This window comes from Dendrobates tinctorius, unplaced genomic scaffold, assembly GCF_039654945.1.
Source record: "Dendrobates tinctorius isolate UK_male_01 unplaced genomic scaffold, ASM3965494v1 ptg000196l, whole genome shotgun sequence".
In the NCBI taxonomy this organism is placed as follows: domain Eukaryota; kingdom Metazoa; phylum Chordata; class Amphibia; order Anura; family Dendrobatidae; genus Dendrobates; species Dendrobates tinctorius.
The window spans coordinates 1,000,276-1,016,397 of record NW_027361863.1 but is presented as its reverse complement, the minus strand read 5'-3'; the positions used below and the strand labels follow the sequence as shown (position 1 = coordinate 1,016,397).

General features: G+C 44.2%; 1 protein-coding gene across 1 annotated transcript in view; it reads right to left on the bottom strand.

The window, feature by feature from the left end:
* Positions 1-16,122, bottom strand: part of ADAM12 (ADAM metallopeptidase domain 12) — a 771,113-nt gene that overhangs the window by 335,871 nt on the left and 419,120 nt on the right. The window contains exon 5 of the mRNA XM_073552776.1: positions 2,194-2,270. Coding sequence (XP_073408877.1) covers positions 2,194-2,270 — 77 coding nt within the window. The remainder of the gene's footprint in view (positions 1-2,193; positions 2,271-16,122) is intronic.

The window sequence follows — 16,122 nt, the reverse complement described above, 5'->3', positions numbered from 1 at the left end:
TGCAATCACGTGCAATCCATACTGGGCCTAACACCGTCTGAGCCTGCCTCATGCTGTATAGACATATATTTTGAATGTGTACGCTATCCATACATGTTATCCGGTGATACGGTACCCTTTCTAACCTTTGTGCAATCACGTGCAATCCATACTGGGCCTAACACCGTCTGAGCCTGCCTCATGCTGTATAGACATATATTTTGAATGTATACGCTATCCATACATGTTGTCCGGGGATACGGTACCCTTTCTAACCTTTGTGCAATCACGTGCAATCCATACTGGGCCTAACACCGTCTGAGCCTGCCTCCTGAGACATATATTTTGAATGTGTACGCTATCCATACATGTTATCTGGGGATACGGTACCCTTTCTAACCTTTGTGCAATCACGTGCAATCCATACTGGGCCTAACACCGTCTGAGCCTGCCTCATGCTGTATAGACATATATTTTGAATGTGTACGCTATCCATACATGTTATCCGGTGATACGGTACCCTTTCTAACCTTTGTGCAATCACGTGCAATCCATACTGGGCCTAACACCGTCTGAGCCTGCCTCCTGAGACATATATTTTGAATGTGTACGCTATCCATACATGTTATCTGGGGATACGGTACCCTTTCTCTCCTTTGTGCAATCACGTGTAATCCATACTGGGCGTGAGAATGGCTGGCGAGCTGTTAAGCAAGCTACAGCACCTGTCCAGACAAGTACAGGGATTCCCTAGCGAGGAGACTTATTTGATTGTTTTCAATGTTGGGACAGCAATTTTTGGGGAGCACTATACTCTGGAGAATGATAGATGGGGCCCACCATACACTGGAACATTCCAAAGGTGGACATCAGACACTGGAGCAGCATTTACAGGGCCCATTATACACTAGAGCATTAGAAATGGGGCCCATTATGTTTGGAGCATTATTTGGGCCCATAAGACAGTGGAGCTTCATCCATGGGGACCAACATATACTGTAGCATTATGTGGAGCTCATCATATACTGTTTCAAACATTATATGGGACCAATGATTCTGTATGGAGAAATAGATGGGCCTCGTCATGAGATGTAAAAAGTGAGGTATTTTTCATTGGACTATACCGCTATTTCTCTGCCGTATCGGAGCATGATGAGTTGTGGTATGTGTTAAAGGGGCGCTCTTTCGGCCAGGGCACATGAAAACCTGGAGCCAGCCCTCCCCCCCCACAGTTTGTAGCCAAATAACCCCCATTTTTCAGTGCGTAACTTGTATTATGAAGTTAATTAAGGTTGACAAGCTTAAGAAAGAAGAATTGATGCTTTTGGCATTCAAATGGGCACTGTAGGTGTGTTTCCTGTCCTCCTCTCACTGCCGACTTTTATTCCCCATTGACTTACATTGGGTTTCGTGTTTCGGGACGACCCCGACTTTTCCCTATAATCGGACGATCTTGCTCGACCCGACTTTTGGAAAAGTCGGGTTTCACGAAACGAAACGCGACCCTAAAAAACCAAAAGTCGCTCAACTCTACTGACTACTACTACTACTACTACACCACGGGGGAAACATTCTTCTGAACTCTATGTATTATACAGAGCATTCTAATGTTCACCTTGTCATATTCAGAACATTCTACTGATCTGTCTGACACTTTATAGTAATCAGTGTGTCTTAAAAAAATATTCTTATGATCCTTCACCCAAGTCAGAATGCTGCAATCCAACTACTATATGACAGAATAAGCACTCTCGTGATTACTAAATGATATAGAGCGCATTCTAATTTAACATGCAGGCAGAATTCTATTGATCTGCATACACGATAGAGAGCACTCTAGTTAATCTTGAACAGCAAAAAGTGTTTTTTTTGTGATCACTAAATGATCCATCATGTATTAACCTTTCCAATATACAGAGAATTCCCATGATGACTCTTATGTGGCAGATAGAGAGCACTCTCATGTGAAGAGCATTCTATTGTTCATTTTTTTCAATCCAACCAAGGACAACATCTGCATGGAGTTTGTATGTTTCCCCTGTGTTTGCTTGGATTCCTCCAGGTTTTTTATTTTCATTGAACACACCAAAGACATATTAATGAAGAATTTAGACTGTGAGCCCCTCCGGGGACAGTGAGTAATACCAATGCCCGTAAAGCCCTGCAGAATGCACTGGCACTATCTAAGCAACAGAAATAAAATATTTTTTTTACCTGAGGCCAGAGCAGAAGCTTATACTGACAGATGATCCAGGATATCCTTCTACATCTCCGTAATAGTAGCAGCGATCCTTAAAGAGAAAACCAAAGAAATGTCACGGCTAACAGCTTTGATTTGGCAAATGGTTAATAATTCTCACTGCAATCTAAATAATCCATTCTAAGGATTATAACTTTTTTATGGGGAATTTTGCAAAGAGAAGGGTTGTTTCTCCTCCACTATTCTATATTTTATTTCAGAGATTTACTACTTATGTCATTGCTGTTAATGACATTCCTGTGTGAAGATAAAGCTGTCTTCTGTACATCTGTAGGCATTATAAGGATTAAAAAAGCCTGCTTTTTCACCCAGAAACAGTGCCACTCCAGTCTAGAGCCTGTTGCCATTATTTCACCAAATTTTTGCCAAATAAGGTGTCACAAACTCAAGAATAAGCTTAAAGGGATAAGAACGCGGATAAATACATTGCTGCTGCTAGAAGGAATAGAAGATGCAGATGAAATAAATAATCAATTGCAGTTTTATTCTCAACGTGTTTTCAGGTGGCACCGACCTCTTCTTCAGGAGGAATAAGATTACAATACAGAAAGGGACTGTGAACTGGTTTAAATAGTTTAGAAATTAAAATACTGTCTCCAAAGAGGCTCAAAAGAACACTCCACAGTGAGTCTACTTAGTGTCTCGCAAAAGGGAATCTGTCACCCTATTTTTCGCCTATGAGCTGCCGGCACCAACATCAGGGGCTTATCTACAGAATTCTGTAATGCTGTAGATAAGCCCCCAATATAACCTGAAAGATAAGAAAATAAAGTTAGATTATACTCACCTTGAGTCCGGTCAGATGGGTGCCGCGGTCTGGTCCAGCGCCTCCCATCTTCTAGCAGTGACGTCCTCTTCTTTTCTGCCTGTCGTGGCTCCTGCGCAGGTGCACTGCTCTGCCCTGTTGAGCGCAGAGCAGAGTCCTACAGTGCGCAGGCGCCGGGAAAGGTCCGGCGCCTGCGCACTGCAGTATTCTGTTCTGCCCTCAACAGGGCAGAGCAGTGCGCCTGCGCTGGAGCCAGGACAGGCAGCAAAGAAGAAGACGTCACCGTTAGAAGAAGGGAGGCGTCGGACCGCAACACCCATCGGACCAAGACAGCTGATAGGCGAAAAATAGGGTGACAGATTCCCTTTAATACCCGTCCAGACAAGGCTCTCCAGAACCTCATTCTTGGGTTTGTGGATGAAGTTGGGAATTGACAAGCGGACACTACATGAGGATTGCATGTGTAAGAAGAAGGAACGGAGCGGGGGTACCTGTCTTGCGCCGGGTCCGGAACTGTTGGGGATGTCGCCTCTGTTGTCCGGGGGAAAGTTTAGAGACCCAGACCAAGCTTTGCATTGGACAGCATGGAGCGTGGCTAAAGGAAGGGGGCCACAGGGCGCACGTAAGCAGACAGACTTGATGGGACCAAGCAGCGCGCCAGGGAAAGGTTAGTGTTCCGTCTCTTGAGCACGGGAATAGGGCAGGCCCGAGCTTGTGCTTCCCTGCGACAACTCACAGAGACTGTGACCAGTTTTGTGCTGTGTGCCCGCTGGCTCCTGCAACGCGAGGTGCCAGATTTTCCGGGCCCGTGAGTAACGCGAGTGCACCGCTGAAGAAGGACCGAGTGATTCACCGTGAACTGTGCTCTTACTCCCCGGTGTACATCTGTCGAGCCACGTTAGGCTCCGATAATGTGGTGGACTGTACTGAACCCCACACAGCAAACCCTGGACCAAGGAACCTGCAAGGAACCCGTTAAAGACGTCGAGGAAAAATCGCTGTCGGAATTCGGCTCAAGGATGCCTTCAGGAAAACACCGGATCTACCACGCGCTGACCGTGTTGGCACCATTGTTCACACTGTGGACTTTCCAGTCAGGAAGCCATCGGACAGACATGTTAACCCTTGAGAACTGTTGCTATCTCTATCATACTCTTTACCTCATCCCGTATACCAACGGTTATACCGTTTGTCCTATCTCCTCCCTGCGTGGAGTATACCCCTGTTCAAGTAAAATTACATTAACTCTCGCTGTGTCCTGTCCGTTACTGCATCCTGCAACCTGCTCACACATGCTCCAATCATCGTCTATAGGACTACCAGAGAAAGTTGAGTATAGCGCTCGGCTGTTTTTAGTAGTTTCATGCACAATGAATCTAGTGGAGGTTGAGCGCTCGGCTGTTTTTAGTAGTTTCATGCACAATGAATCTAGTGGAGCAGGGTCCTGCTCCATTCAGATGAAGTTCTGCAGGACCCTGTTATCAAAATCGCTGGAGGTTCCAGCGCTTTGACCCCCAATGGTAAGTAATTTACCCCCTATTTTATTGATAAGGGATCACCCCAGGAAACCTGATAAATTGTACTATGCTTTTTCCAGTTGCTGAAGGATAACTCCATGAGTTTTATCTTTGGCGTTCTCATTCCCGTGTTCCACTCACACAGGGCACAAAAAACAAAGAACCTTAAACATCCAAAACCTGGAAAAGAAGCAGTTGTGTCCTCATTATCTTTCCTCTTAGCTGAGCATAATCTGGGATGAATGGAGAATTATTGCTAGTTTTGACAAAACAAAAAATATGAATTTGTGATGCTCTGTCAGGAGATGTTTGAGTCTATATGTAGACATAAGGGTTGGACAATCACAGCAATTCTGCTTTCCACATCACAGGTTCCAGGCTTGAGTCCCTTCATAAAACATTTACAGTATACTGTAAAAAGCTCAAAGAATTTGCAGTTAGTTAAGCTTGAACATATCTATACCGCCAGCCCTTATTGACCATGCACTGGAAAGCAGTGCTGTGGAGTCGGTAAGACAAAACGTCCGACTCAAACTCCTCAGTTTCCCGGACTCCACGACTGCAACTCCACAGCTCTGGTCGCTACTGAGCATGTACCCAAAGTGCAGCACAGATTCAACTCAACTAAAAGCTGAGATCCTTAGGTCAGTAACAGAACAGACATTTATAGGACATTACTAGTTTATTATAGGACGTTATTAGTATTTAGCAAAAGAGCAAAAAGGTTAAGATGGCAACACAATTAATTATATGGGTCCACTGAATCCTGATCGTGCATTTGTCTGGAGGCCTGGACGGGTAAACCTTTTTGCTCTTTTGCTGTTTTCTATTATTGGAGGATTTTTAAGTCCTCTTTCTGTGCTATTTTGACGTTATTAGTATTTACAGCACATACTGCATTGAACTACTGTATCCAATTTATTATATACTAGCTGAAGAGCCCGGCGTTGCCTGGGCATAGTAACCAACTGTGGTTAGTTATAACAAATTATAATGATTACATTGCACATAAAAACCATGCATCTAATACTATCCTGTGTGATACTGACTGCTGAGCTGTGTATCTAATACTATCCTGTGTGATACTGACTGCTGAGCTGTGTATCTAATCCTATCCTGTGTGATACTGCTTGCTGAGTCATGTGTCTAATTATTATTATTATGCATTTATTTTGCATTTAGCTTAGAACATACAACACTGCCCTTCACCTCTCCAAACAAACTTATTTCAACACCCTCATCACCTCATTGTCCAATAACACGAAACGTCTCTTTGACACTTTTCATTCTCTACTCAACCCAAGAGTACAGGCCCCAACCACGGAGCTCCAAGCTGACGATCTGTCCAATTACTTCAAAGAAAAAATTGACCAGATTCGACAGGAAATTATCTCCCAATCACCTCATACCATGCACTGTCCTCCCTCCCCCACTGCATCTAGCTCACTCTCTGATTTAGAACCAGTCACAGAAGAAGAAGTAAGCAGGCTCCTTGCATCTTCTCGCCCAACCAATTGCACCAGTGACCCATTTCCGTCACATCTCCTCCAGTCCCTTTCCCCTGCTGTCACCCCTCACCTAACTAAAATATTTAACCTCTCTCTCTCTTCTGGTATCTTTCCCTCCTCATTTAAGCATGCCATCATACATCCACTACTTAAAAAACCATCTCTCGACCAAAACTGTGCCGCTAACTATAGACCTGTCTCTAATCTTCCCTTCATCTCTAAACTCCTGGAACCACTCCCGTCTTATTCGCTATCTCTTTGAGAACTCTCTTGTTGACCCTCTCCAATCTGGTTTCCGCTCTTTACACTCTACTGAAACTGCCCTCACTGCCCTCACTAAAGTCTGTAATGATCTACTAACAGCTTAATCAAGTGGTCATTACTCCATGCTAATAATCTTGGATCTCTCTGCAGCATTCGACACTGTGGATCATCAGCTCCTCCTCACTATGCTCCATTCCATTGGCCTCAAGGACACCGTTCTCTCCTGGTTCTCCTCCTATCTCTCTGACCGCTCCTTTACTGTATCTTTTGCTGGCTCCTCCTCCTCTCACCTTCCCCTTACTGTTGGGGTTCCTCAAGGATCGGTTCTAGGCCCCCTCCTCTTCTCCTTGTACACTGCCCCTATTGGTCAAACAACCAGTAGATTTGGTTTCCAGTACCATCTCTATGCTGATGACACCCAATTATACGCTTCTTCTCCTGACATCACACCAGCCTTTCTAGAAAACACTGGCGATTGTCTAAACACTGTGACTAACATCATGTCCTCACTATATCTTAAACTGAACCTGTCAAAGACTGAACTCCTTGTGTTTCCTCCCTCTACAAATGTACCTATACCCGACATTGCCATTTCTGTGTGTGGTTCCACTATTACTCCCCAGCAACATGCCCGCTGTCTTGGGGTCATATTTGACTCCGAGCTTTCCTTTGCCCCCCACATTCGATCACTGGCTCGCTCTTGTCATCTGCACCTCAAAAACATCTCTAGAATTCGACCTTTTCTTACTTTTGACACTGCAAAAACTCTTACTGTTTCTCTTATTCGTTCTCGCCTCGACTATTGTAACTCTCTTATAATCGGTCTCCCTCTTACCAAACTCTCCCCTCTCCAATCTGTCTTGAATGCTGCAGCCAGGATCATATTCCTCACCAATCGTTTCACCGATGCCTCTACCTTGTGCCAGTCATTACACCGGCTACCCATCCACTCCAGAATTCAGTATAAACTTATTACCCTCACCCACAAAGCCGTCTATTGGCTCAGCACCACCCTACATCTCCTCCCTTGTTTCAGTATACCACCCTACCCACGACCTCCGTTCTGCTGATGACCTGAGGTTAGCATCCTCAATAATCAGAACCTCCCACTCCCATCTCCAAGACTTTAAACGTGCTGTGCCAATTCTTTGGAATGCACTTTTCAGGTCAATACGATTAGTCCCCAATCCCCACAATTTTAAGCGTGCCCTGAAAACGCATTTATTCAGACTGGCCTATCGCCTCAACACATTAACCTAATCTATCCCTGTGTGGCACAGCCAAAAGTTTTACCATAACCAGGTTCCCCGCATCATGTTCCCACATGCTTTATGCATCCATTAGCCCTCTGTGTCTGTACTGTTACACACTTAACATTATGGCTGGTCCATACAATCAGGGCAACTGTTACCACCCACCTTTCGTGTCTACCTCTTTCCTCATAGACTGTAAGCTTGCGAGCAGAGCCCTCATTCCACTTGGTATTTGTTATAATCTATGTGATTATTGTTATGCTGTAATGTCTATTGTCTGTACAAATCCCCTCTGAAATGTAAAGTGCTGCGGAATATGTCGGCGCTATAGAAATAAAATTTATTATTATTATAGCGCCATTTATTCCATGGCACTTTACATGTGAAAAGGGGAAATATAGACAAGTATAATAAACATGTGTAAGACAAGGGACACACAAGTACATAAGGAGAGGGAACCCTGCCCGCAAGGGCTCACAGTCTACAGGGATGGGTGAGGATACAGTAGGAGAGGGTAGAGCAGGTCGTGCAGTAGAATCATAGAATCATAGAATCATAGAATCGTAGAGTTGGAAGGGACCTCCTGGGCCATCTGGTCCAACCCCCTGCTCAAAGCAGGATTCGCTAAATCATCCCAGTCAGATGTCTGTCCAGCCTCTGTTTGAAGACTTCCATTGAAGGAGAACTCACCACTTCTCGTGGCAGCCTGTTCCACTCATTGATCACTCTAACTGTCAAAAAGTTTTTTCTAATATCTAATCTGTGTCTCTTCCCATTCAGTTTCATCCCATTGCTTCTAGTCTTTCCTTGTGCAAATGAGAATAAAGTTGATCCTTCTACAATGTGACAGCCCTTTAGATATTTGTAGACAGCTATTAAGTCTCCTCTCAGTCTTCTTTTTTGCAAACTAAACATTCCCAAATCCTGCAACCTTTCCTCATAAGACAGGGTTTGCAGACCGGTCACCATTCTGGTCGCTCTTTTCTGAACTTGCTCCAGTTTGTTGATGTCTTTTTTAAAATGTGGTGCCCAAAACTGGACACAATATTCCAGATGAGGTCTGACCAAAGAGGAGTAGAGGGAAATAATGACTTCACGTGATCTAGACTGTATGCTTCTGTTAATACATCCTAGAATTGCATTTGCCTTTTTTGCTGCTGCATCACACTGTTGACTCATATTCAGTCTGTGATCTATTAGTATACCCAAGTCTTTTTCACATGTGCTGTCACTTAGCCCTATTCCTCCCATTCTATATATGCTTTTTTCATTTTTATTGCCCAGATGTAGTACTTTGCATTTCTCCCTGTTAAAAACCATTCTGTTAGTTGCTGCCCACTTCTCCAGTTTATTTAAATCTTTTTGAATCCTCTCTCTCTCTTCTCTAGTATTAGCTATCCCTCCTAGCTTTGTGTCATCAGCAAATTTAATCAGTTTACCCTCAATTCCTTCATCTAAATCATTGATAAAGATGTTGAACAATACAGGGCCCAGGACAGAGCCCTGTGGTACCCCACTTGAGACATTCTTCCAACTGGATGTGCAGCCATTTACGACCACTCTTTGGGTCCGATCACTAAGCCAGTTATGAATCCACCTAACAGTTGCCTTGTCCATTCCATACTTAGTCATTTTTTCAATAAGGATTGTATGAGAGACTTTGTCAAATGCTTTGCTGAAGTCAAGATATACTATATCTACAGCATTTCCTTGATCCACCCAATCAGTGATACCGTCATAGAAGGAAATTAAGTTAGTCTGACATGACTTATTAGTTAGAAACCCATGCTGACTCTGTTTAATCACTTCATTCTTATCCAGGTATTGACATACATGTTGTTTAATAATTTGTTCAAAGATCTTTCCTGATATAGAAGTCAGACTCACCGGCCTATAGTTGCCTGGGTCCACCTTCTTCCCCTTTTTGAAGATAGGAACAACATTTGCTCTTCTCCAGTCTTCTGGCACTTCTCCTGTTCTCCAAGAATTTTCAAAGATTATGGAGAGGGGTTCAAAAATTTCTTCTGCTATCTCCTTCAGTACTCTGGGGTGTAATTCATCTGGACCTGGAGACTTGAATTCATTTAGGTTAGCTAAGTGTTTCCTCACTATCTTTCTGTTTATAGATATCCTGGATTCTTCTATTCCCTTAATAGGACAGTGAATAACAGTTGATGTTGCATTTCCTTTCTGAGAGAAAACAGATGCAAAATAGGAATTTAAAAGTTCAGCCTTCTCAACATCCTGTCTTACCATTTCATCATTTTCATCCTGTAAAAATCCTATAGCATCTTTGACTTTTCTTTTACTTTTGACATATCCCCAAAATCCTTTATTATTGCTTTTGACATCTCTTGCAAGCCTCAGTTCATTTTCAGCTTTAGATAATCTGATTTGTGCCCTGCAGGTTCTGCAGACAGCATTATATTCTTCTTTAGATATGCCTCCCTCTTTCCATTTTATAAACATTTTTTTCTTCCTTTTTAGCATGTGCTTAAGTTCTGTGTTCATCCATCCTGGTTTCCTTAAATGCTTCCTATTCTTCCCTCTTTTCGGAATTGTTAACAACTGTGCTTTGAGAATTTCATTTTTCAAGATTTCCCATCCTTCCTGGACATTTTTGTCTTTAAGGATATCCAGCCATTGGATCCCTCCAATTCTCTTTCTGAATCCCTTAAAATCTGCCTTTCTGAAATCTAACCTTGACGTCTGAGTCTTCACAGGTCTTCCACCTCTAGTAATCCAAAATTCTAAAATAGCATGGTCGCTACCTCCTAGGGTCCCAGCCACTTTTACCTCCTCAACCATTTCCTCCCTGTTTATAAGGATTAGATCCAAGGTAGCAGTTCCCCTTGTTTTCTCCCTTACCTTTTGGAAGATAAAGTTGTCAGCAAGAGAGGATAAGAATTTCCTTGACCTTTTAGTTTTGCCTGAGAGAGATTCCCAACAAATGTCTGGATAGTTGAAATCTCCCATGACAACTATGTCATATTTTTTGGAGAACTTGGCCATCTGATGCATAAAGAGTTCATCTATATCTTCGGCTTGCACAGGCGGCCTGTAGTAAATGCCTACAATGGTGTCCTTTCCATTGTTCTGTCCTTGTATTCTTACCCAAACAGTTTCCACAGAACTCCCAGTCTCTGAAGCTTCAATCTCTGTGCAGATATACGCGTTTCGAACATACAATGCGACACCCCCTCCTCGTTTATCAAGTCTGTTTCTTGCAAATAAGTTGTATCCTTCTAGTCTTGTATTCCAATCATGTGTATTGTCCCACCAAGTTTCAGTGATTCCAATTACATCATATTTCTGTTCCTGTGTTAGTAGTTCCAATTCTCCTTGTTTGTTGCCCATGCTTTGTGCATTAGTATAGAAACATTTTAGTTTGTGATTGGTTTCTCTTTCTCCAATATTTTTATTAATTAGATTCTTTCGTCTTTGTTCTTCCTTTCCACTTCTAATAGCAGAGTTCTCAATAGCATTTGTCAGGTGTATGGCTTTTTCTGGTCTTTTGCTTCCCTTCCCATGTTGTTCTAGTTTAAAGCTCTCCTTACAAGTGTAGCAAGGCGACTTCCAAATACATGCTTTCCAGTCTTCGTAAGATGCACCCCATCTCTAGCAAGTAGTCCATCGTATAAGTAGTTCACTCCGTGATCCAGAAATCCAAATCGTTGCTGACGGCACCATCGACGTAGCCAGTTGTTCACCTGCAGAATCTTATTCCACCTCCTTGTTCCATGGCCATCCACTGGGAGGATGGAAGAGAAGACCACCTGCGCTCCCAGTTCTTTCACTTTCTTGCCTAAGTCTTCAAAGTCTCTGCAGATGATTTCCAGGTCGTTTCTTGCGGTGTCATTTGTCCCCACATGTAGTAGCAGGAATGGGTAGTCATCTGTAGGTCTGAAGAGTCCTGATATCCTGTCAGACACATCTTTAATTTTTGCACCTGGAAGACAGCACATTTCTCTTGTAGTTATATCCGGTCTGCAGATAGCGGCCTCTGTTCCTCTCAGCAGGGAATCCCCCATGACCACCACTCTCCGTTTCTTCTTCACAACATTTTTCTTTCTCCATCCAGGAGGACTCTGAGGGCGTACAAGGTTGCTGTTTGTTGGCAAAGTCTTATCCTGATGTATTTCTTCATCGTTTTCCTGCGGTTCAGTAGACCGAGGATCATTGCAGGCTGTAGGCTTGTCGGAACAGGTGGGTCTTCAGGTTCTTCTTGAAGGTTTCTGTTGATAGTGAGAGTCTGATGTGTTGCAGCAGAGAGTTCCAGAGTATGGGGGAAGCATGGGAGTAGTCTTGTACGCGGTTGTGGGTAGAGAGATAAGGGGGGAGTGGAGAAGGAGATCTTGAGGTGATCGAAGGTTGCGTGCAGGTAGGTACCTAGAGACCATGTCACAGATGTAGGGAGGAGACAGGTTGTGGATGTCTTTGTATGTCATGGATAGGGTTTTGAATTGGAGCCTCTGGGCAATAGGAAGCCAGTGAAGGGCCTGGCATAGGGGGGAGGCTGGGGAATAGCGGGGAGACAGGTGGATTAGTCGGGCAGCAGAGTGTAGGATGGACTGGAGCGGAGCCAGAGTGCTAGAGGGGAGGCCAGAGAGTAGGAGGTTGCAGTAGTCGAGGCGGGAGATGATAAGAGCATGCTCTAGTGTTTTTGTGGTTTCGTGGTTGAGGAATGAGTGGATCCGGGAAATATTTTTGAGTTTGAGGCGGCAGGAGGAGGTGAGGGCTTGGATATGTGGTTTGAAAGAGAGAGCAGAGTCGAGGATCACCCCAAGACACCGAGCGTGCGGGACTGGGGAAAGAAAGCAGCCATTGACATTGATGGATAGGTCTGGTGGAGGGGTAGAGTGAGATGGGGGAAAGATGATGAATTCTGTTTTGTCCATGTTCAGTTTGAGAAAGCAAGCAGAGAAGAAGGCTGAGATAGCAGACAGACTTTGTATGATTTCAGTCAGTAAGGAGGCGAGGTTGGGTCCAGATAGGTAGATCTGCGTGTCATCGGCATAGAGGTGATACTGCAAACCGTAGGATTCTATGAGCTGTCCCAAGCCAAAGGTGTAGATGGAGAATAGTAGGGGTCCTAGGACAGAGCCTTGAGGAACACCAACAGACAAGGGGCAAGGAGAGGAGGTGGTGTGTGAGAGGGAGACACTAAATGTTCGGTCTGTTAGGTATGATGAGATCCAGGATAGGGCCAAGTCTGTGATGACAAGAGATGAGAGAGTCTGTAGCAGGAGGGAATGGTCTACGGTGTCGAAGGCAGAGGACAGGTCCAGGAGAAGGAGGACAGAGTAGTGTCGCTTGCTCTTGGCGGTTAGTAAGTCGTTAGTGACTTTAGTTAGGGCAGTTTCAGTTGAGTGATGCGGTCGGAAGCCAGATTGTAACCGGTCAAAGAGAGAACAGGAGGAGAGGTGGGAGGACAGTTCAAGATCAATCAAAATCAATCAAATCAAATCAAATTTATTATCGCCAAGTACATATTACATATATACAAGGAATTCTTTGTGGCAAAGAGGCAACATAATATATAACAACAGATACAACAAGTAACATCTAACAAGACAGATACAGTATATAGTCTACACATGACGATTTAATTGTTGAACAGAGAGTGGATAGAAGCTGTTCATATGGCGGTTGGTGCTGCATTTGGGGACTCTGAAGCGACGTCCTGAAGGGAGTAGTTGGAATGAGGAGTGTCCCGGGTGAGAGGGATCGGATGAAATTTTCAATGCGTGGGATCGAATACTCTTATCATAAAGATCCTGGATTTTAGGCAGGGGGAACCTATAATTTTCTCTGCTGTTCTGAAAGTCCTTTGTAAGCGGAGTTTGTCATGCGCAGTGGCTCCCCCATACCAGACTATCAGAGAGGAACAAATCACAGATCTGATGACAGCATTAAAAAATAAGATCGGCAGATTCTTAGACAAACCATATCTTTTCAGCTGACGCAGGAAGAACATCCTCTGTTGTGCTTTTGTTATAACAGCATCCACGTTTTTCCCCCATTTAAGATCATGAGAGATGATAACACCAAGGAATTTGGTCTCTGTGACCCTAAGAACCACTTTGTCATGGATGTAGATTGGAAGTATCTCATGTTGATCTTTCCTAAAATCCACAACCATCTCAGCAGTTTTTTTAGTGTTGAGTACAAGATTATTGGCTTTACACCAGTCACATATTCTTTCCACCTCACTCCGATACATGCTGTTCCAGTAGTTTTGAGGCATAAGGGAGAAGAGATATCGGGCGATAGTTAGACACAGAGGATAGGTCGAAGTAGGGCTTTTTGAGGATGGGTGTTATTGAGGCATGTTTGAAGGATGAGGGAAAGACACCATTTGTAAGTGAAAGGTTGAAGAGGTGTGTTAGAGATGGGATGAAGACTGTGGCCAAGTTAGGGATGAGGTGAGACGGGAGTGGGTCGAGGGCACAAGTGGTGAGGTGTGATCTTGACAGAAGGGTGGAGAGCTGATCTTCTGTCATGGTGGAGAAGCTGGCTTTTGCAGAACAGGGCTGAGCGGCTAAGAGGGGCCTTGGGGGCTGCGGGTCAAAGTTTTGTCTGATCTTGTCGATCTTCTGCTTAAAGAAGGAGGCAAAGTCTTCAGCAGAAATGAGAGGAGGGGGAGGAGGTGCTGTGGGACAGAGTAGAGAATTGAAAGTGTTGAAGAGTTGTTTAGGGTTGTGAGACAGGGAGGATTTGAGAGATACGAAGTAAGTTTGTTTAGCGGCAGAGAGCGTGGACTTAAAGCTGGCAAGGGACTGCTTGTATGCGCTGAAGTGCTCAGTAGAATGGGTTCTCTTCCATCTCCACTCAGCGGCCCTGGAAACCTCTCCCGTGTGATACTGACTGCTGAGCTGTGTATCTAATCATATCCTGTGTGATACTGCCTGCTGAGCCATGTGTCTAATCCTCTCCTGTGTGATACTGACTGCTGAGCCATGTATCTAATTCTATCCTGTGTGATATTGACTGCTGAGCAGTGTATCTAATCCTATCCTGTGTGATACTGGGCTCCCCCTGCAGTCTGTGTCAGAGGGTGGTCTGTGTTGGCACGGTAATAAATTGTGTTATTTCCAGCTTTACAGAAGGACGATAAAACCATAGAAATGATAAGAATAATAAGCCTCAGTTACCACAACTGTCTACAAAGAAAACTGTTGCTGATTGCAACCAATCACAGCTCATTTTTCATCTTTTAAACAGCTCTGGGACAGTGTGGCCAGTTTTGATTGGCGACTTTTGTGTTTCGACTTTTATGTGGCGAGGTTGGTGTATGTGTGGTGAAATGTGTGCTGAGGGTGGTATATGTGTTGAAGCACGTGGTAGTGTGTGGCGCATTTTGTGTGTGTGTTCATATCCCTGTGTGTGGTGAGTATCTCATGTCAGGGCCCCACCTTAGCAACTGTACGGTATATACTCTTTGGTGCCATCACTCTCATTCTTTAAGTCCCCCTTGTTCACATCTGGCAGCTGTCAATTTGCCTCCAACACTTTTCCTTTCACTTTTCCCCATTATGCAGATAGGGGCAAAATTGTTTGGTGAATTGGAATGCGCGGGGTTAAAATTTCACCTCACAACATAGCCTGTTGTGAACTCATTTTCTGGTTTACCTCTGGCTTCTGGTGAGGGTGGTGGAGCTGGCTGTGTTGATAGAGGAGTCATGAGTTCTCCATCCGGGCTCCCTCTAGTGGTGACAGTAGGTAATGAAGCTGATCTAAATGGCAGAGACCTGCCACCTGAGGAGGAGGACTGTGAGTGGACATCAGGAGTCTCTGACTGGATTTAAGACAGCCGACTCCCTAATTTTGTGCTGGTGATTTTTTTCCTGCCCTGAGGTTCTGGTTTCCAGCTCTGTTCCTGCCTTCTCAAGCTAAGTGTGCTCTGCTATTTTTTCACAAGAGATTTGGTCTGGTTTACTCAGTTTTTGTGGTCAGCCAGCCCCTGCTGGGGCTGTGCTGAATTTCCATTCTTATGTCTCTGTTTGTGCCACTTTGCTTTTTGTCCCTGATCAGATTGGTCTCTTTTTGCTCTGTCTTCAGAATAAGCCAGAGTGCTGATATAGGGAATTGAAGTCTAGCGACTTCAGGGTTTTTGTTATCAGAAAGTGTTGGACATTTTTTGGCAGGGTTTTGTGTGTGATTGCAGACAGTATCTTTCCTTTCCTGTCCTTTCCACTTAGTGTGGGCCCCATCATTTGCTCAGCCTATGTTTCTATCTGTATTTGTGTTTTCATCTTGTCTCACTGACAATACATGTTTGTGGGCTGTCTATTGCTTTGGGGTCTGCTCTGGGGCAGTTTAGATTTCCCCTTTTCTTGCTTTAGGCTTATTTAGTTCTCCGGCTGTGACGAGGCGTCTAGGATCATCGTAGGTACGCTACTGCTAGTTGTGTGGATAGGATCAGGGGTCTGCAATCCGCTTAGTTACCAACCTCTCTGGTTTTCTGTGGCTTAGCTAGTTTTTGTTTTTCCTCCTCAGTGACTCATTCATAACAATAGCCTATGACGTTCTCGGGGTCCAGACGTGTGACTGTGCAAAATTTTGTGGCTGTAGC